Below are 22,608 nucleotides of genomic sequence, written 5' to 3'. Positions count from 1 at the left end.
CGGTGCTATACTGCACCCTGGTTGACTCATCTCTTCCTTGTGATCCTTCTGTGAGGGGCAAGCAGCTACTTTTATATGATTACTTGATGTAAGCAATATTAGTTTTACTTGTTACAGCACTAAAAATGATAAGAATATTTTTCTGCTTAAAGTATAGCAAACTAATAAAAGCCAAATATTTGAGTCTATTTAGGTCAGATAATAATATAAAAGATAATAAAATCAAAAGAGTTGTATTTAGATGCTTTCTTAACACCTAGAATGTTCTGAGTTGTGGAAAATTCAGAATAGCTGAAAATTTACTAACTTTATATTGAAGTCTGTGTCTTCGTCCTTTTAAGTGCATCTCCTTAGCATTGGGATCGTTAAAGCTGCACTCACATAATTTGCAATGGAACCGAATTACTTTGCCTTCATCATTTCGTACCTTGAAATGGAAAGAAACAAACAAATTTTAAGGGGTCAGAGTAGAAATGTTACAATAGAAAATTTCAACCATTAACCCTCAAAGAAAAGTCGGAAACAATTAATAAAAAAAAGATGAACGGCAATATGTATTATTTTTAAAGCATAATAGGCAATCCTTCTTATGAAGAAAAGAACGAAGAACAAAAATATCCATCAAAAATCTACTAAGTAATAGTGCTATACCACAGGGTCAGTGATTTTGCACACAACCACGAATGTTCAAAAAGAGAACCATTAAGTCTTTCAGTCAACACTTTGGCTGCTCAATTTGTGTGTGTGGCCAGGATCATTGTGTTTAGAATAAATTCATCATAAGAATGACCACCAAATAAATGGAAAGTTACTTTACATAATAATGACTGCAGGAAAAGGGGCACAAAAGTCAACAACAAAAAAACCTTGATGCCACTTAAAGTCCACTGTCATGATGTTGATTCCAACTCAGCAACCCCACAGGACAAAGTAGAATGGCTCCTTTTTTCCCCCCCGAGCCTATGGATTTTATGGGAGTAAACAGTCTCATCTTTCTCCTGTAGAGAGGCTAGTGGGTATGAACAGCTGGACTGTGGTGGGCTGTGAAATACTTAATGTGGTGACACCTAAGTGAACTGAAAAAATATGCATCTTAAAGCTCTTTTAACAAAGACCTCTTTTGGTATTTGTAATACTATAAAACATACTTGTCAGTTAAGTTTATTTGTTAAGGCATTATTTGTAAGCATACACAGTGAAGCCCATCTCCTCTCCCTCAGTTGCACAGCATTGGCACTCGAGTCCATACCTCCTCCACATAGTCATGGCCCACTGGCTGCACATCACTCTGCAAAGCAGCCAGAGATGCAGCTGTGACTGTTTCTGACACAGTATCTGGCTTTACTTCTGGCATCTGTACAGAAGTGACAGGACTACTTTTAACACATTCGGTTCCTTTTAGGTCTTCTGTCTTATTTCCTGTTGACTGTAGTTTATTACCACCTAGAAAAGTTTAAAATAGTACAGTAATTTTAAGTTTAAATTTATATAAATTAAAAATTTATATAAATTATATACAACAAAAACTTCACATAAAACCTCTTATCCTTCTACCAATACTCAAATTTCTGCTTGATATGCAATAGATAAGAACTGTGAAGGTTATATAAACTATTTGTTTCTCTCTTAATGAAATAAATTTCTGACTCTTCCACTTTTCACCTCTCCACACCCCTTAGACCTCATGTTGGCGCTCAAGTACCTAAAATTGAGATTCAAATACCTGACAGGCTAAGAATGCAATCTAACTCATGTTATTTCCCTAGTTTCTTGCCTAACTAACCAAATGAGTATCATTTATTCTTTTATAGAAAGCTCAATGACTACTTTTCACTGAAATCTTTTAACAAAAAAAAGTTGAATCAAGTTTTCCATTAAGGATGGAAACAGAAAAAATTTGTTTTCAATTTAAAATTAAAAAAAGGGGGGGGAGGGGAATGGAAATAGAACAAATTCAGGCTTTTGCGCTGCTTATTTCCTTCAACTTATCTAATGAAATTAGTCCTGTAACTCACACTTCATACACAAAAGATGTTCTACTGTGGTTTTGCAGAGAATGTGAATGACCTTAAAATTTGAAGAAATAGAAATCAAAGATTTTAATCCTTAATTAACTTTAAGTAGCTGTTTACCAGAATAGCAGACTAATCATGCATTTTCTGCTTTAAATTGCTTTCAAAAACATTAAGAATCTACTTCACTCTGGGCCTTGAGCTAAGTACTGATAATACTGCAGAACCACGTGGCTGCCTTTGAGGTGCCCACAACTTAGGCACCTCAAAGACAAAGAATTATGTTAATGTGCTCTGTGCTGGCATACACATGATGGAGTATGGTGGGGTTGTACAGGGAAGAACTACCATCCTTTAACTTACTCGTTAGCAATGGGTTCACAAAAGAAGACACTTCAGTTGGGCTTTGAAAGAAATGAGTGTGAAACAGTTAAGCAGAGAGAAGGGAATGATACACTAAATAAAAATAGGACGTACACAAAGACACCTGGAAAGTAAAAAGACTCTGGCAAACTCAGGACGGAGTCAGTAACTACTATGAATTAGTATTTGGGTAAGCGTGGCAAGAGATGGGTTTAGAAAAGTAAGCAGATTGTGCCAACATTTCAGATTGTGAAGGGCTTTAATCCGACATAAGAAATAAAACCCTTTTCTATATGCAAAAGGGAGGACACTGATAATTTTTAGCAAATTACTGATTTTTTAGTGAAATTTCAATCTTATTGACTGCCTCATCTAATTTACACGGTCACTTTGTTTTCTGCACTATTGTACTTCCTAAAGCACGTCTTCGCTGTGGTTATGGGTAGGCCTTCGAGGAGCTTCTCTTTAGAGGAGACGGGTTCTCCCTTCCCTCTCTTCCAGGATATTCTCCCTAATCCTGTCCAAGTCTTTTAAAATCACCCATCAATGAAAAAGCAGCAATTTTGTAGATTATATCATGAAAATTTCATGATAATGGGTTGGTGTGGAGCACTCAGGGCACGACCTAAGGGGTCATGAGGCTAAACATAAGAGTCCTGATGCCCGGGAAGTCTGAGTTTGTTCAAAAGATTTGAAAGTCCCCGCACATATGGGAATGGACAAGGCTGCCCATAATCCTAGGTGAGTTGATTGACAGGAGCTAAAGTCACAATTTTAGAACCACCACCAGGAGCTCCGAGGGAGAAAGACTGGGTTTTTTTATGCCCATAAACAAGTACTCTTTGAAACACACAGGGGGGTTGCTATGAGTCAGCACTGATTTGATGGCACAGTGTGTTTGTTTCTGTACCATCTACTGAACATGCAGGCAGAACCAATAAAAATACTCAAGAAAAATACAAAAAAATATATTTAACAGACAGAAAGAAGTAGCTTAAGCTTTGAAGGTACAGTAGTCATCTGTGTCAAATGCCAGAGCTCACCAAAATGAAATTGAAAACAAGCCACTGAATTTGGCAATTAGAGGCTGTTAAGTGACTGCTGAAAGCAGTTTCGGAATAGAGTGAACACACTACAACAGACTTGAGAATTGGATAAAAAGTACAGAAAGAATTAGGTTAGGCACCAAAGTCAAATAAGTACTATCTCATGCAAAGAAGACTGGTTTAAAAAGATGAATGATAACCTAAGGAAAATAGTTGCAATCTATATCACTTGCAAAGATACTACCAAACAGTTTCTAAGGCAGCATATGAGAATCCTAGGTGATTCTCATCCTTTCCAACACTTGATATAATCAGCCTTATAATTTTATACATTCTGCTGGACTGTCACGGGATCATAATCTGGGCCAAATTGCATTTGCTTGATCAGGAATTGTATTTTGTATAATTGTGGTATTGACTACTTAGATCTCCTTTGGGGAGTCAGGGTCTGTTTTAGGGTTATATAGATTGCCTGTTCACAGTCTCTCACAGTTTATTCTCTAAAAAGTGTCTTTAGTTTAATATCTGGAAAACAATAGAAGTCTACTTCAGAAGTTGATCTCTTCCATCACTTAAAAAATGTTAAAGCTGACTGTGGTGAGGATCGCACAACTTTTCTTAATTTGATTGAAATATTTAATTGTAGGATATGTTAATTACACCTCAATAAAATTATTTTCCAAGTGTCAAAAAAAAAAAAAAAAAAAAGAATTAGGTTAGGAGTAGAGAGAATTACATGAAGAGGGACGGGGTGGGGTGTGTGTGCAAGACTAAAGGAAGGGAAGAAACAAAGTAGAGATATTAAAAATTCAAGGGAGAGAAAATCAGAAAAGCCATGGGGGATGAAACAAGGTCCTGGAGATGGAGATGGTATAAGAATATAAACTGAAGGCTAGTCCTAGAGTGGAGGAGCATGTGACACCACTTTGAAGAGGTTGGAAGGAACTTAAGAGAATCTCCAGTACTTGCCAACAAAGTTTATTTTGGGTGTAGATGTTTTCTTGGCAGCCATATTTGTAGGCAGTGTGGACCCTTTAGTGTTGGCTGTGATGTTCAGAGACGAGCTCCCGGTACTTGTTAAACCTTTCACCGAAGAAGCTGCAATTGCTGAAGTATTCACAGTACAATTGCTTGCTGCAAGGCTTGAAGGAGAGGCAGCTGGTTTTGAAGCAGATATAGCTGTTGAAGAAGTAGCTTGGCTAACAACATTTGGTTCTGTTGAAGGAATGGGTTTACCAAGTTTTGTGTGTAATTTAACCACCTACAAGACAAAAGCACATTTACTTGTCAGAAAGCCCATAGCATAGATTTAACACCCCCACCCCCAACAATCCATTATGAAATGAAAAGCAAAATGGTGTCTTTCTTAATATTGGTTATTAAATATTTTTACAAGCAAAATTATTTTCACAATATTTTTCTGAAGTATATACGTATATATATTCCATCTATCACCGGAGAAAGATCACATAAATTGGCCACAGAAATACACATTTGTATATATAAATACATATTTTAAAACATTTAAAAAATGTATTTTGTTGTTTAGAGTGGTATCACAGTGAAACATATACCAAGTCAACAGTTTCTACACGTATAATTCAGCGCCACAAGGCTAATTAGAAAGTATTGTTACTAGGGTTCCAATTTACAGCAGTATTAGTATTCTAAAAAAAAATGTCTCTGTGGTCAGGGGATAACCACAGACACATTCTCTCAGAAATACACTTGTTCCAGTTTGTCTTATTAGGGTACCTTCAAAAAAATGATCAAATCAAAGTCAAATAAAAATAGGGGCTGCTGAAGCAAACTGCTGGGCCAGTTACATCCAAGGTGGAGAGGTCATTTTAGAAGATTATGGTGACTATTTTTGGGGAGTCCAAATAAGGTGTATTGATAAGATTTCTTCAAAGGGTATTGGATGATCACAGGTGTTAACTAGAAAGAAATTTTAATATGCAGACTGCACTGGTGAGAAAAGGGTGTAGGAAATTATGTCTTTCCCCCATCACTACAGCAAACCTGATCACTCATCAAGTCTGACAAGTTATCCTAAAAAAATTTTATTGAGAAACCTTACCCCATATTTACCCTGCAGCCTTGATCTTGTCCCTTCAGACTTCTATCTGTTCCCTAAACTCAAAAGAGCATGTAAAAGAACACAATGTGAGTCTCTTGAGGATGCCAAGGAGTCCTTGATAGTACAGTGAACAAAGTGTTGGGATGCTAACCAAAAAAACCATGTAGGCAGCTTGAACCCATCTGCCTCCTCCTAGGCCAGTGGAGGTCTCATGCCACGACCCTTCAATACAGTTCCTCCTGTTTTCGTTGCTACTTCCTAACTGTAATATTGCTGTTATTAAGCAGGCGACCCCTGTGAAATGGTGTTCCGACCCCCAAAGGGGTTGCGATCCACAGGTTGAGAACTGCCGTCCTAGTCAGAAGATAAAGCTGTCCTCTTTCATAAATTTTTACAGCCTTGGAAACCTTATGAAGCAGCTTTTATTAAAGAAAATCTCCAAAACTCATTGCCAACGAGTTGATTCCGATTCACAGCAACCCTATAGAACAGAGCAGAACTCGGCTGTGGGTTCCCAGGGCTGCAACTTGTTATGAAAGCAGAAAGCCTAGTCTTTCTTCTGCGTCTTAGCTGGTGGGTTTGAACTGTGGACCTTGCTCTTAGTAGTCCACAGGGTCCATGGTAGTGGTGGTAGAGGATTCCAAAACTGGTTTTGATCGGGTGTAACTGAAGGGTACAAAACTCTTCACGGAAGGGTTAGAGCTATGGAAACACTACCATCAGAAGAGTATAAACCTAGATGGAGGATGTCAAACAACAATGGCTTCACCTTTTGATAGTTTTCTAAAATAAAAGTTACTATGATTTTGTAGCCAATACTTTTTTACTTTCCCCTATATTCTTTGAGTTGTGCAAACATTCTCAAACTCCTTTTCTGAATTGTTCTCTCATTAACATAAGTTCACCAAGCCCATAAATATCCCATCTAATCTTTCAAGTTGCTGTTGTCAATTTGATCCCATATAGACATATCTAGAGAGATCATGTATGGGCGGCAGTTGTTCCGAGAAGCTTTGTGCCACACACTCCATATGCTACTGCTATTCCTGAATTGATCCAGGCAAATAGAGACCAATCGTTCTGCCTTTGTTATACATTTAAGCAGGGTAAAAGGCAAAAATAATCACATAATTTCAGATTATCTGAAAAGGTGAACCACAAGTGCAATGTAAAGTTCTGTGTTTCTCTCCCCTTTCAGCCACTGTTGCTGCTATGGATGTATTCTGCTTATAATGCAGTCAGTTTGTAAATCATAAAGCCACCTTTACCAACACCCACATTGGAAAAGGCTTAAAAGAAAGTACGACATCAGGCTGTGTAGGGGAAAACCACCTACTTTCTGATGCTTAGCACCACGGATGTGGGCAGCATATGCATCTGCTCCGGTACAAGACACATCGCAGAGCTCACAACGTAGCTGATTTTGAGTCCCACGAGTAGAGTTGTTGCTGCTGCTGGTATTTTGTGAGGCTTTCAATGCAGCTTCTTTCTTTTTATGTTTCTGTCCTTCTAAATGTTCTTTATAAGTCTGTTTCAAACAAAAAGGACAAGCGCTTCACTCATTTTCTACTTCACTTAAAAGTATTTAATCCTTAAATTTCTCATATGCATTTAAAAATTAGCACTAAGCAATTTTTACTTCTAACATCTTTTAATAGAAAATTTTTTTAACCAAAACAAGCTTACATGTTGACACTTAAGGCCTAACTGGAACAAATCTTTCCAAATCCAAGCAGGTAATTACTGGTGATACTATATTATAGCAGAGTTCCACTAAAACAACGGGTCCTACTTCCATTACAAGACCCCACCCTTTTTAAAGTGGTGTCATTGGCATATGCGTCACATATCATAAAATTTAAACACTCAACCATATTAAGAAGAGTTCACCATCACAATCAATTTCATAACATTTTCTTCTCATATTTGTTACCTCCCCCTTCCTTCCCCTCTCCCCGCCCACTAGCTTCCCCTGCCATGCCCCCCTAAGGTTACTTTAATCCATTCTTCCTCTCTAGATGTACCTATTCTGGATTTCTTAAAAAATATGTGAAAAATCCCCAATAATAACAAAGTCAAAAATCTCAGTCAAGAAGTGGAAAATAGTGAAAACTGAAACAACTTAAAAATGGGTCAAAAGGGAGCTCAAAGGTAAGATGTTATATCTTAATCTAACTACATCTGTCATAATTGACTTTACAGTACTCTCTGCTCATAGCAAGGCTATTCATCTCACTGGACTGTGGTCAGAGGGGATTCACAGGAGACTTAATCAATGTGGGGACCCTGCAAATAAATGGTCATCCACTGTCATCCACAGACTTCTACAAACCGGGTATTGAGAATTTAAGCCCTGATACTGTTCCCTGCTCTGGATTTGAAGAATGAAATAATTTAAAAAGCTGCTGGACAATAACATCTTCTAATAGAGCCATAATATAAGTTAGCTGCTTTTAAGTTTCAAATTTTTCATATTTTACTGTTTAAATATATTGGACAAATAAATGAAAATAAACAAAAGTGGTTATTCCACAAAGAAATTACTTAGTTACAGAATTAAGAAGAGTTAATATGGGGTAACAGGAAATATCTATACAGTGAACAACAAAAGAGACCAAGAGCCCAACAACATGGAAACAAGGCTCCTAAATAGAAGACTGACTATGTCTCTAACTCAATGTATTTTCACAGAGAATTCACCTAGCATCTATGTCACCCTGGGAAAAGGTCTTATGAGTCAAAATTGTACTGCATATTTGTAAGGAAAATCTGTATTAGTATAATACTAGCCAACACAGAAAAATCTCATTAAAAATGGTCCTGATTGCAGATGACTGAAGAAGGTAGTTTCCTCAAATGAGGGGTGGCTGCCAAGAATGGCTGTGTAGTGTTCTGGTTTATTTCATTTTGCTGAGTGGGACTAGTTTTTTCTTCTTCTTCTATTTTATAAGACAAAATATTGTGACTCATGCGACATATAAATTAAATATAAAATTCTATATTGTAGAATTTCAGAGCTGGATGGGATCTTGGAGATTACCTAAAACCACAACTTTCCACTTTTTAAGCAGAACTTTTTCTTCAAATGAAACCTCACAAACCAGTGGAGTTGCTGCTTTTACACCACAAGCGGGAAGCCCCAAGTTTCAGCCACTTGATTCTCTTCTTATTATACATTTGCAGTGGCCTGAAGCAGCTCCGTGAGGCACTTTCAGGCTTACCGTAATACTCGTGTATAAGCCAAGTTTTGCAGCACATTTTTAATGCAGCTTTTGTGGTAAAATTAGGTACCTCAGCTGATATTCGGGTCAGCTTATATTTCAGTATATATGGTCCCTATTTAGGACAACTGCTTACAACAGAAGTAAAGAAACACAAACCAAAGAAGTTGAGGCTGTGATTTGTCTAGGGTCACACCGTCAGCCAGGATTAGAAACTTGGCTCATCAACCCCTCTTGGCCTGATCTAACGTGTGGCCATTCAGGTCCCCTGGGCAACTACACATGTATTCCTTCCAACTGCTGTTGTTCTATTCTTCAGAAGGGCACTCGCATACCCAAGAAGGTTTTAAGTCTCCCCTTACCCCATCATTCCCTCAACAATCATCATTGCACAGTTTAATACAATACTCAAATACCATGACCCTTGCTCCCTGAAGATGCAGGCTAACCATACAGCATAAGTACCTGTGGTCCAGCACAGCTGATTTTACAAACATCACAATAGTGAATCTGGGGTGGCTTGGGAGGCTGTTTTGGTTTCAGTTGTTTGTTTTGGAATGGTGCTTTTTTAGTAAAGGTGGTCCCCGTCCAGGCAGCTGTTGCTGCTGCCGCCGCTGCCGCTGCCGCTGCCTGCTTCTGTTGCTGCTGTTGCTGTTGATAGTAGGAGGATGCAGCCGAATAGACTGCAGCTTCATAACCTGAATAAGATGTACCTGACAAAGGAAAATCAAACAAGTTAAGAACAAAAACCAAGATGAAATTTACAAATTTAAATTTGATAAATCCTGCTAATTAAAGTAGATCTACATATGCACAATAAATTATACATCTCTCAAATAACCTGGAGAAAATCTTGTCTTCTTTTCACTTAAGTCAATTCGGAAGTACTCAGAACACAATGCCAAGTATTACAGAGGTATAAAGAAAATTTAAAATCTGGTCCCTGCCTTAAGGCAGATTAAATCTCAACAGAAGGAATGTGATGCAGTGCTTGACAAACTTTAGTTACAGAACCTCTTAATATTTCTTCAAGCTGGGTTCCTCTTAACACAATTTGGGCAGTGGTGAATGTGAGGAAGGTGTGGACTAGGATACCAGTTAGGCAGAGAAAACAAACAGCACATCGAGGGAAGATTGAACCTGCTTGGTGGCTAAGAGGTGGAAAGAGGGAAACCACGATGACACCAAGACTTTACGCCCAATGACCGACTAGTGGGTTGTGTTGCTGAGAAAGCTGAGAAGCCTACAGAAGCTGCAGTGAGCAGGCAGGCTCGGTAAAGCTTAGCAGATGAGGACTGGGAAATTAGAAACCAAATACTTTGGTTCTCATCTTTCTCCCAGTAGGTACAAAAAAGCACTATTTTCCTGCTTAAACATGTATGGATTCTATCCCTGTCTACCACCCAAGGCTGATAGCAAACAAGAATGCTATGCTAGATATTGACATGATATATGAATGGTATGTGGTTTATTAAGTGTACATATTCTACACCAGCCACATTTTAAATCTGACAGTTTCCGATTTAAAAGCTTACCTCAAAATTGAAATACTATGCCTTCTAAACTAAGATCTCAGAATTTTGGAGATTCTTTTTCCCTAAATGGTAATGGGTGGGAGTAAAAACTTGCATAAGGTTCAGAAGAGAGATGCCTAGCTGCTGTTATAGCATAGAACCAAAAGAGAAGTGAACCCTGAGCTTCTGAATGTAGAATGCTTTTCCTACAAAGATTTCTTACCTACTGACTCCAATATATGAGGGGACTTTAACATGTCCATGGAAAAATGGAACTAAAAGAAAATGAAAATTTCCCACAAGCTTTTCGAAATACTCATGTATCTGCACACCACTGCCAACGAGTCCATAGTGACTTAGAGCAGCCCTACTAGAGGAGCATATAGCCTCAAATTTTCCCCAGGGAGCAGCTGGTGGGTTTGAACTGCTGACCTTTCAGTTACCAGTCCAACACATACCTAGCAGCACCACCACACTACTTACATCTCCATACACAGGGAAGAAAGAATAAACTGGCACGGAGAGTTAAGATGCACAGGAAATCAGAATAGAAGGAAACTGACACTAGACTTAGCCAGGAGAGAAAGTATCAACAATTTTTATGAAAAAATTAAGCACAAACATGTAAAAACCAACTCACTCTCACTCACTGCCTGTCTCACACTCCCCGTCTCACTCTCACTCACTGGCTTATTCACTCACTCTCACTCACTCATTCACTCACACAATCACTGTCTCACTCTCACTCACTGCTTCACTTGCTCACTGCCTCACTCACTCTCTCACTTATTGACTCACACACTCACTGTTTCACTCTCACTGTCTCAGTCATTCACTGCTTCACTCTCACTCACTCATTGTCTGACTCACCATCTCACTCTCACTCACTGGCACATTCACTCTCACTCACTGTCTGACTCTCACTCACTGGCACATTCACTCACTCATTCACTCACTCACACACTCACTCTCTCACTGTCTCACTCACTGCCTCACTCTCACTCACTGGCACATTCACTCACTCTCTCACTCATTGACTCACACACTCACTCTCTCACTGTCTCAGTCACTCACTGTCTCACTCTCTCACTGGCACATTCACTCACTCTCTCACTCACTCACTGACTCACACACTCACTCTCTCACTGTCTCAGTCACTCACTGTCTCACACACTCACTGTCTCACTCTCACTCACTGGCACATTCACTCACTCTCTCACTCATTGACACACACTCTCTCACTCACTATCTCACTCTCACTCACTGGCACATTTCACTCACTCTCTCACTCATTGACTCACACACTGTCTCACTCACTGCCTCATTCTCTCACTGCCCGACACACACTCACTCTATCACTCTCACTCTCTGTCTCACACTCCAACTATCTCACTCACTCATTGACTCACTCACTCACTGTCTCTCACTCACTGCTTCATTTGCTCAGTGACTCACTCACTGGCACATTTTCTCATTGACTCACACACTCACTGCCTCTCTCACTATCTCACTCTCTCACTTATTGACTCACACACTCACTGTTTCACTCTGTCACTCACTGATTGACTCACACTCTTACTGCCTCACTCTCACTCTCTCACTGCCTCACTTACTCACTACTTTACTCTCACTCACTGCCTGTCTCAGTCTCACACTGCCTCACTGTCTCACTGGCACATTCACTCTCTCACTGCTTCACTTGCTCAGTGTCTCACTCACTCTAAGAAAAAATAAAAACAAACAAATAAAAAGAAACATGTAAAAACCCTAGTCATATAAAGCAAATTTATCAGTTAAGTAATATGCTTGAATTCTTTTCACAATATTGGCATTATGGATATGCAAAAGAATACAAGAAAGAATTCGGGCAAAGCATCATACAATACGCAACTTAGAAACTACACTGCTGCATCATTTGAAGATATGGTCTTATAAACAAAGAGATAAAGTAAATGTGACAAAACATTAATAACTGATATAGCCCAAGTGAAAATAAAGGAAATGATCAAGACTTAATTTTACTTAGATCTACAATCAATACTCAGTGAGACAAGAGTTGAGAATGGTCAAACAATGCATTGCATTGGGCAAATGTGCTGCCAAAGACCTCTGTCAAGTTTTCAAGAGCAAAAGTGTCACCTTGAAGACAAGGTGTCCTAACCCAAACCAAGTTATTTTCAACTGTCACATATGTATATGAAAACTGGACAATGAACAGATCAAAGAATTGTGCCTCTGAATTATGACGTTGGCAAAGGATACTGAATATACAACGGCTGCCATAAGAACAATCTGTTTTGAAAAAAACACAGCCAGAATGTTCCCTAGCATTGAGGAGGGCCTCAGTGGGCTCAGTTTTTTCTTTTCTTTCTACTCCTCGAGGGAGGGAGGGTGGGGGAGAAAATGCGGAGCTGATATCAAGGCTTAAATAGAAAGAAAATGCTTTGAAAATGATGATGGCAACAAATGTACTAATGTGCTTGACACAATGGATGCATGTATTTATTGTGATAAGAACTGTAGGAGCCTCCAATAAAATGATTTTTTTTTTAAAGTGAGGATGGGAGATAGCAGTGTATAACATGAAAATAATAATTTATACTTTTATCAAGGATTCATGAGGGTGTGACGGTGGGGGAGGGACAAAAAAAAGGAGCTAATATCAAGGACTCAAGTAGAAAGAAAATGTTTTGAAAGGGATGGTAACATACGTACAAATGTGTTTGATACAATGGATGCATGGACTGTTCTAAGAGCTGTAAGATCCCCCCCGTAAAATTATTTAAAATTATTTTTAAAAAGTGAGGATGGCTAGACTTAATATCTCATACTTTGAACATATTATCAGGAGGGATTAGTCCTAGAAGGTCACGTCATGTGTGGTAGAGGGTCACCAAAAAAGGGGGAAGGCTCTCAATGACATGAACTGATACGGTGGCTGCAACAATGGGCTCAAACATAGCAAGGATTGTGAGGATGGCACAGGACCATGTGGCAATTCATTTGCGATACACAGGGTAGCTCTAAATTAGAACTGACAGGATGGCATCTACAATACATGAATGACATGGTGTTCACTGTACTATTGCCTGAACTTTTCTGCAGAATAAAAAAACACTTTGACTTTTCCAGTCGTCTTTTGATACGTACCCTATATTCCAGCCACGTTCCCAAAGCCTCCACTCCTTAGTGATACACCAGCACCCACTATAGCCTTTGTCATAGATCAAGAGATGAAAAAAATCTCTGAGAAATAAAAAGCGTATTTGCTAGGCCTCTGAAACCCAAGCTACAACACACACACACACACACACACATACACACGCATGTGTAACTTGCATATATCAGCTTAAATTCTCGGTAGAACAAGATAGCTTTTTAAGGCATAAACAGTAGATAAAGCAATAGATTGTACAGCAATTCAAGGCTGAGTGTCTACAAAAGTGTATCTAAAACTTAATCACTGTTGTGATTAAGGAACAATCTTAGTGGGAATTTAGCAAAAGTAGTACACACATGAGGGTTTTAGTGAGTATACTTCCCTGGGAAAATAAGCGATTTCTTAAGGCTAATAAAAATGAGCTGTCCTACCAAAATAGGTGTATTAAATAAGCATCATCTTATGGATCTTTATTCTTAAAAATCATTTTATTGGGGCTCTTACAGCTTTTATAAATTCCATACATCAATTGTATCAAGCATCTGTACACATATGACCATCATCATTTCCAAAAACATTTTCTACTTGAATCCTTGATATATGGCTCCTCTTTCCCTCCCCCCGACCCTCGTGAATCCTTAATCAATTATATATTGCTATTATCATCTTACGTTGTTCATTTTCTCTCTTCACCCACATGTCTGTTATTCATTCCCTTGGGTGGGGGGCACTATATATCCAACCTTGTGATGGGTTCTCCCCCTCCCCGGCCACTGCCCTCTCTCCTCATGATATCACTACTCCCACTACTGTTCCTGAGGGGTGTATCTGTTCTGAATTCCACATGTCGCGAGCTCTTATCTGTACCAATGTATGTTCTCAGTCTAGCCAGATTTGTAAGGTAGAACTGGGTCATGGCAGTGGTGGGTTTGGGGGGAAGCATTCAGGAACTAGATGATGTCCGTGCTGTACTGCACCTTGGTTGAATCATCCCTTCCTTATAATCCTTCTGTGGGGGGATATGCAATTTTCTACACATGGGCTTTAGGTCTCCACTCCAACCCCCCTCGTTCACATCGATATAGTTGTTTGTTTTGGATCTGCTGATTCCTGATATCTGGTCCTCAGGGATCTTTATAAGAGGCTGAAGAGTATTTTCAAGATCACGCATTATTGCTAACAAATATGAAGAAACAGCTCTCCAAGGGCTGAAATAGCAGTATGTATAATACGCTAGTGGCATTCCGAGTGTTGACTATACATGTTGATCTTCATTTGGAAAACTCAAAAAATTGCACAATGATTTATCTGTCACATCTGTATGTTATGTATGTTTTCATTGCCATTGAATGGATTCCAATTCAAAGTGACCCTACAGAACTACTCCTATGAGTTTCCAAGACTACTAATCTTTAAAGGAGGAGAAAGCCTCACCTTTCTCCTGTGAAGCATCTGGTGTTTTAGAACTGCTGACCTGGCAGTTAGTAAGACAATATGTAACCTTTATACCACTAGGTCTCCTTTGTATCTATGTTAACTCCTACCGATTAATTTAATTCTTGCTATCAGAAAGTAGTTACACACACACACACACACACACACACACACACTCTCTCTCTCTCTCTCTCTCTCTCTCTGAAGAAAGTGTGTTCTGGTGTCTCTGTAATTTCTTTACTCATTTTTAAGAACATGGGTTATCAGTCTTACCAGAATAAGTAACTGCTGTGGTACTATAAGTAGCACTCTGGGTATAGGATGGCACCACAGTGGCTGCAGCTGCTACTGGCTGTACGGTGGAGGAAACAGGATAAATGGAGAAAGTAGTGGTAGCTGGACTTGGTGTGGCTGGTTTTATGGCTGTCACTTGTCGAGTTTGTTGAGCTTGAGTATACTGAGTTGCACCTTGGCTATAACCTGCTTTGGGGGCTAAATGGGAAAGGAGACACCAGATAATTAAAAGCACAAGCCACCATAGTTACTACACCAGTATCATTAAAACCTAAAACAATAGATGCGAGCATTACTAACTATAAATTTTATGCCAGCAATTTCTTTTTAGCAAAAGGAATAAAATTTCATTACCAAAATGAAAAAATTAGTTCATTTAATTTACTAGCTCTTCTTAAATGCATTCCTATATTTTCGAAATGGAATTTTGGCAAAATCCAGAAAATAAGTGAAATGCCAGTCCTCCCTACAAATGGCAGAAGTTTTCAGAAAAGTTGTGTATGTCTAGGCTAATGAATTTTTGAGATTTATGTTTAATGTTAGACTGGAATGAGGAAGAATCTCAAAGTACATATTTCCATTCACAATGAAAGTTTCAAAGTTAAATGATAGGAAATTTGCTCATAATCTATTCACTGCATTTCATGGATTTATCTATAATGACTTTAAATATAATTCTAACTCAGGATGCTGCTGATTTAATTCTTCAAATGCCAATAGTTTTGAGTTCAGCAGTTCTTAAGTGGCTATCCTTAAAGTCTCTTAAACTTTTTGCTACCTCTAATCACATTCAAAACAAATATATACGCCTACTCTTCTCTTGCCAACTATCCTGTTATTTGACATTTACAAAAACAGCAAAAAAAAATCTACTGTCTATTTTGCTCATTAATGACATATGGCTGGCAGTTATTGACACTAGGGTGGTAAGGGAGAGTAACACTGGTCATGTGCCCATCACGATTCTTAGTGGTTTGGCAATTATGTAATGATATAATTTAGAGGTGGTATGCACAATGCCAATTTTTACATTAATGACCCAGGTTTTTGGAACCTAACACATCAGTGAGCGAGTAGGTGGGTGTACTTCTAAGAATTTTATGAGCCATATTACCAATCAATAAATTGGTAATTAATCACTTATGAATAACCACTAAAGTATACCGATGTATTTTCTGATAAAGGTCTAAATATCAGGAGGCCAACCATTTTGTACTAAATCAAAGGAACCTAACATAAACAGCACTTAAGTGTTTATATTCTGTACCCAGTACAACAATAAAGAAATCCTAAGAAAATCAGGTCATTTTAATTTTAAGTCAAAATATTTTAAAATTAATTTTAAAGAATTCAATGTCTTAGAACTGAAGCGGATCCTGAGGATTTGCCTACGGGGGAAAAAAAATGAAGAGAGGTAAAAAACCCCTTGCTTGTGTCAGTATTAAAGGTAGCAAGGGGGGAGAGGGAAAGACACTATTAGAAGCTGATTCTACTTTCATTTTCTAATCTAAGCCTCTACCAACACACTTGTGGCAATTTAAAAATATTTAAAATAAAAGAGTTGACCAACTCAAGAGAGCTTTGTTTGAAATGTTCTCAAATATCATGGAAATAAAAAAAGAAAGAAAGAAACTTTTTGTCTACATGTATGTGAGTTTCTTTGCAAACAAAACATTTTCTGTATTTGGACCATTATACAAGGGTGCTTCAAAAAGCTTGTGGACAAATGGAATGAAAAGACAATGAAATTTTCCAAGCCTCTGAAACCCCTAATATAATAATGCATTTAATTGTCAATGGTAGCTGGTAAGAGAATCAATTTTATTACAGATCAATGAAAGAAAGGGGGTGGGGGTGGGAACGATGGCCCATAAAGGTTTTCCATTAGTTTTAAGGCCAGATGTCAGGATATTCTGAGCATTTCTGACACAGAAAAAACTATGGCCAGTTTTCAATACACCTCTGCACAAGTCCCTCCCCTCTACACCCCAGTAGGTCAGGAGCTGTAAGCTGACGACCAAAAATGGAGTACATTTTCAGAAAAGAAGGGCACGGTGAACTGACTCCACAGTCAACTCTCCTTGAGACTCAAAAGCTTTCCACTACGGCAAGATTAAGAATCTGTTGGAATCTGGTTGGAATTTGTCTTCAAAGTGACATACACAATAAGTTTAGATGAATTCATGATCCTATATTCAGGGTGGGGGCAAGAGGGAGAAAAGGGGGAGCTGATAGCAAGGGGCTCAAGTAGAAAGAAAATGTTTTGAGAATGATGATGGCGACATATGTACAAATGTGCTCGACACAATGGATGAATGTATGGATTGTGATAAGAGCTGTATGAGCCTCTAATAAAATGATTAAAAAACAATAAAATGATTTTAAAAACCCATAACACAATTTCCTCATAAATAAAACTCAGTCTCGCTTAAAAAAAAAAAAAAAGATCACATCTTCATTAAAAAACATATCCAAACTTGTATTTTAGTAGTTTACAGTGAAACTGGGTATGTGAACACACTTACCTGTCTGATAGTAGGTTTCAGCAACAGAAGGCTGAGGCTGGGCAGCGGCAGCCACAGCAGCAGCAGTAGCTGTTGGTTGTTGGTAGTACTGCTTACTATCATAAGCTACAGCAGGGGCTGTGGATCTTACATACGAGTATGAGTCCTAAAGAAAAGGGAATGAAAAAAAATCTTGCCATAAGTGAAGTGTCAGAGAAAACAAACATCTTTTATACTTAAAGTCTAATAAAGGGGGAAAAAAACCCACATCAAATATGAACATAGACACGAGTCAAATCTAATACTAAAAAAGATTCAATTGGACTTCATAATCAAACAAGATCAATACCAGTTCAAGCAGCATGTTTAAGTTTTACACGCAGAATTCACTGAAACATGCAAATGTTATTAAAACATTCATGACACTTTTTCCTTAAGGATTCTACAGTATTAGAAAAGACTACATGTTTGTTCTAAATATTATTCCAGCTTTATCTTATTCTCTCTTATTACTACCATTAGCATAATGATGAGTAGATGCTCTCCCAGGTAGAAGGGAGAAAAGAAGGAAGAGGCAGGGAGTCCTAGAAAGAAGGGAACACATATTCACAAGACTAAGACAGTGAAAGTTCATGGTTAGCTAGATAAGTGCTGGTGCTGCACCAAGTGAGGAAGGGTGAGCGTATGGAGGTTGTTAAGACTAAGGAGACAAGACCCAGAAAATGAGGTGTTTAGCCCGAAAATGCAAACTTACCGCCATCAAGTCAATTCCAACTCACAGTAACCCTATCAATCCTACTTAAGACAATAGGTTCTGAGAACTAACAGAACCAAACATAAAATGAGTTACAAGAATTAGAACCAAACTTTATTAAATAAACTAGTAAAGCTAGTTTTGTTTTTAAACATAAGACTGTAAAATGAATTAGATCTTCAAGAAGCAATGATTAAGAGCATACTCAATCTGTCAGCCATGAGGTGAGAACACCACGTTGCCCATAGGAACGTACAGACAACAGAATTTCCCCCCTTGTTAATTTGTGAAAAGACAAGATGTAATTTATTTGTTCTTTGTAGCTTAGGCTCAGAGTTCTCAAAATAGCAGATATGGCTGTGTTCCAAGTGGATCTTTACTACCACCACATAGAAGGGTCAGCTTCGAGTCTTAATTTTTCTCAAAAAACCTGAGGTAAAATTTAAATATTTACCTAGAAATTAAAGTAAAACTTTTAAATTACAGTACACAGATACTTGTAGGAACTTCAAAAGTTCATAAAAAAAAATTCCCTTTTCTTTTCATCCCATCTTTACACAAACTCTGAAGTCTCCTTGAACAGTAAAGAAAGGTCTATTGTGTTTGTGTGGGCGTGCATGCATGTTGCTTATTAACATGAAATATTGATACAAGGAAACGTCATGCTTGGCCTATACCTGCAAATTACTTAGGAATGTACACATCTGCTTTCCTCTAGCATCTGCGGTATATTCTGGAAACCCAAAGTTTGAGAAGCAGTGGAGTGGGCGTGATGTCATACATCAGGCTCACTTAAGCCACCATTGTTAAAGGCCACTGAGAGAATTTTCTTACCTGGTAATTTTGCGTAGTAGCTGGGGGTGGTGGGGGAGGTGCTTCTTGCTGCCTCTGGGTATAACCATAGTCAGTTGCTGTGTGTGCGGTCGGGTAGCCTCCATAAGCAGCAGCTGTTGCAGCAGCTGCAACGGCTACTGGAGCAGGCCTGGCAACTGCAACCGTGGCGGCTGCTGGCGCATAGGCAGCAGTAACCGTGTGAGCAGCTACTGGAGCCTGGTGGACAGTGTAGCTAGCAACTGTAGTTGGATGAGAATAGGCTACACCCGAAGCTGGTTGCTGGCTATATTGTAGAGGGCAAAAATAAACAAAACACAACTTAATTTTAAAATCAAGCAACTTAACTTTTTAAAAAGTACATTTTCAAGTAATCTAATCATGGGCTAGGTAAGACCAACTATTTGAAAAATGTACTAACCCTCCAACTCAAGACTACATTTATTAGTGTTTTAAAATTTTTATTTCTTGATCTCACACATATTATGTTTCAATCCAGAGATCATCCTATCATCAAGCAGGGATGACAACTTGGGATAAAAAGTATTAGGAACAAAAAGTTGATTGAACAAAGAAAATTATGAAACTATTTTCCCCGTATGTACAGTTTTATAGTTTTTAAAGATCTACAAAGAAATCATATTTAAAAATACTGTATCTTAACATTCTAGGAAGAGTATTTCAGCAGCAACTATTACTCGGCATAAATACCTATTGTTCTAGAGCAGTGGTTCTCAACTACGGGAGATTTTTGTCCCCCGTGGGACACCTAACATGCCTGGACAAGTTTTGTGTATCTCTTATTATGGGGAGTGGCCAGGGATGCCATTACATGTCCTTCAATGAACAGGGCAATGCCCAGCCCCCAGTAAATTATTGCCTGAAGAACATCAATAATGCTGAGGTAGAGAATGGTGCTCTAGGGCCAACAATTAAATAACTATTCTCTTAAAAAAACATTTTTCAATTTATAGGTAGCATTTCATTATACATTATAATTTTTCTTAAAAACACTATAGCACATGTTGTAAGAGGCCCAAGACAAATATTTTGTAAACACAATCATTTAAACCCCCAAAAAGTACGTTTCCAAAAAAAATCAAATTTCCAGCTAAAATCCTTTTAGCTTATAAATTGAGAGCCTGTGTCAGATAAAAACTAGTCTATAGCTTTTAGCATATGAATGTACAGTGTATTTGTTTTTCTTAGGCTCTCTGAGTAATAAACTCAACAATTATAAGAAGAAATGCATTCTTTAAAAAAAAAGAGCGCTTCAACAGCTACTTAGCTGAAAGATTTTAGCTGACCACAAATTTTCATATGAGCCAACAGTTAAGAATAGCTGATAAGGAAAAATAAAAACTCTGACATAAGCTCATGTGGCCCTAATAAACTATAGTATCTGAATCATGGGGTTATAGCGCATACAGGGTCTTTTGTGCTGGGTGTGTAAACTATAGGGAAGTGGTATAAAATTTAAATTTGAAGTCATCATATTCTGTGTTATAGAAAACATTGATAAACTAGGAAGTGTCCACAGGAAGCCAACATGAAACTTATCAATCTGGGTGTTACTTTATACAGGCATCGGAGGTCGTGGGGACATTCTGTCTAAAAGAGGTGATTGGGGGGATAGGATAGCTGCCTACAAATAGAAGAGACTTACTCTATGCTGCTCCAGAGAACAGAACTAGAACCAATGGGTGGAAGTTACAGGGTGGCAGATTTCAGCCCAATATGAAAAAGAAAACAAAACAAAACAAAAACCTTAATACTTAAAACAGAGTCCAAAGAAACTCTTATAATTTCTATCTGGATGAGGTTTCCCATATTTTGATATTAAAATTTAATATTTTCTACATATATATGCCACTTATAACACAGCAAAAGCAAAGTTTGAAACTGGTTTGGGATTGACAGTCTGTGGATGATTTCATACCCTTTAAAGAGAAGGCCAAAACATAAATTAATTAAAAAATAAAATAAAGAGAGGGCCAATCCTACACTCCCTCAAAATCCTGCAAAGTTATTTAAGGAATTTCATATTTAAAATCTAAGTGTATCAATTATATGAAACTAGTATTTACCACTTAACCCTAGGGAAAGGTTTTTTAATTCCAGCCTGGCTAGGAGAGATTCTGTTTATGCAAAAGTTCAGATAGTCTTATTGGATTCCTACTGTTTCTACTCATCCAACTCATCCAATTATCTGTTTACATTTCTGGATCCCCAAACTTTATCCTCTAAGATCAAAGCAGAGTGTGAATGTCTATTCAACAAAGCAGGAATTTTAACTTAACATTATCTTTGCTTTTCTTTAAAAAATATTTTATCATGGTTAATATGAAATTTTACACAGCAAATCACATACCCATTTTAACAATTTCTATACAAATTATTCAATGACACTGGTTACATTTTTTCACATTTCACCATTCTCATGAATTTTGCTCTGGTTACACAGGTCCTGTCCAGTACTCTAATTTTCGTCTCCTCATCTTTAAATATTGACTATTTGATGATCTGTTTCAAAGGAGTCCATTACTCATGAATGATAGTATAAGCCAATCTGATATTTAGCTAAAAAGAGCCCTTCAGAGAAAATTTCAGCTTATGGTTTTTAATGAATAAGTCAGGGTGACAGTCTCCGGGAGTACTTTTATATCAACTAGTCCAGTATGTCTGGACTTTATAAACCCTCGGTATACTGTTGGTGGGGCTGTAAAATCATGCAGCCATGATGGAACACAGTATGGCACGTCCTCAAAAAGTGGAAAAAAATATAAATACAATGGTGCCCAGCACTACTCAGTATACATTCTTTAGAAATAAGGACCTCTGCAAAATGCCTCACAACACAGATGAAACTGAAGGTTATTATAGTGAATGGAATTCAAGAGTCACAAAGAACAAACACAGAGTCCACTAGTATGCCAAAAGAAGTTTTTTGCCCCAAAGGATGATTTACCCATAACAGGAGGGGACAGGGGGCAAATTAAGCGGGTAGACTATCTAAGCGGGAAGGGGAAGGCATTAGATATACAGTAAAAAGAAGGATAATAAAAAATGAAGGAAGAAGAGAAAGACAGTGGGATGCATATTAGGAGTTAAAGGAGAATCAAGGGAAATAGAGGAAAGAGCTGGGAGCAAAGGGCATTTATAGAGGTCTAGATAAAGACATGTGCATATGAAAATATATTTAGGGATTCACGGACACGGTTACGGGCATGGGTCACGAATAAATAACTTCATGTAAAAAAAAAAAAGAAAATATATTTATATGAGGATGGGGAAATAGATCTATGTGCCTATATTTATAGGTTTAGTATTAAGGTAGCAGGAGGACATTGGGCCTCCACTCAAGTACTCCCTCAACGCAAGAATACTTTCTTCTA

General features: G+C 38.0%; 1 protein-coding gene across 1 annotated transcript in view; it reads right to left on the bottom strand.

The window, feature by feature from the left end:
* ZFR (zinc finger RNA binding protein) overlaps positions 1 to 22,608 on the bottom strand; it is a 51,104-nt gene that overhangs the window by 26,433 nt on the left and 2,063 nt on the right. Inside the window, exons 2-9 of the mRNA XM_045285267.1 lie at positions 19,217 to 19,499; positions 17,650 to 17,794; positions 15,104 to 15,322; positions 9,188 to 9,435; positions 6,838 to 7,029; positions 4,391 to 4,682; positions 1,250 to 1,443; positions 308 to 427 (exon numbers count right to left, since the gene is read on the bottom strand). Of these exons, the coding sequence (XP_045141202.1) occupies positions 308 to 427; positions 1,250 to 1,443; positions 4,391 to 4,682; positions 6,838 to 7,029; positions 9,188 to 9,435; positions 15,104 to 15,322; positions 17,650 to 17,794; positions 19,217 to 19,499 (1,693 nt within the window). The remainder of the gene's footprint in view (positions 1 to 307; positions 428 to 1,249; positions 1,444 to 4,390; positions 4,683 to 6,837; positions 7,030 to 9,187; positions 9,436 to 15,103; positions 15,323 to 17,649; positions 17,795 to 19,216; positions 19,500 to 22,608) is intronic.

The sequence above is a fragment of the Echinops telfairi genome, unplaced genomic scaffold (assembly GCF_000313985.2).
Source record: "Echinops telfairi isolate 266 unplaced genomic scaffold, ASM31398v2 ScPeMD7_7469;HRSCAF=8507_1, whole genome shotgun sequence".
Taxonomy (NCBI): Eukaryota; Metazoa; Chordata; class Mammalia; order Afrosoricida; family Tenrecidae; genus Echinops; species Echinops telfairi.
This window is presented reverse-complemented; position numbering and strand designations above follow the sequence as displayed.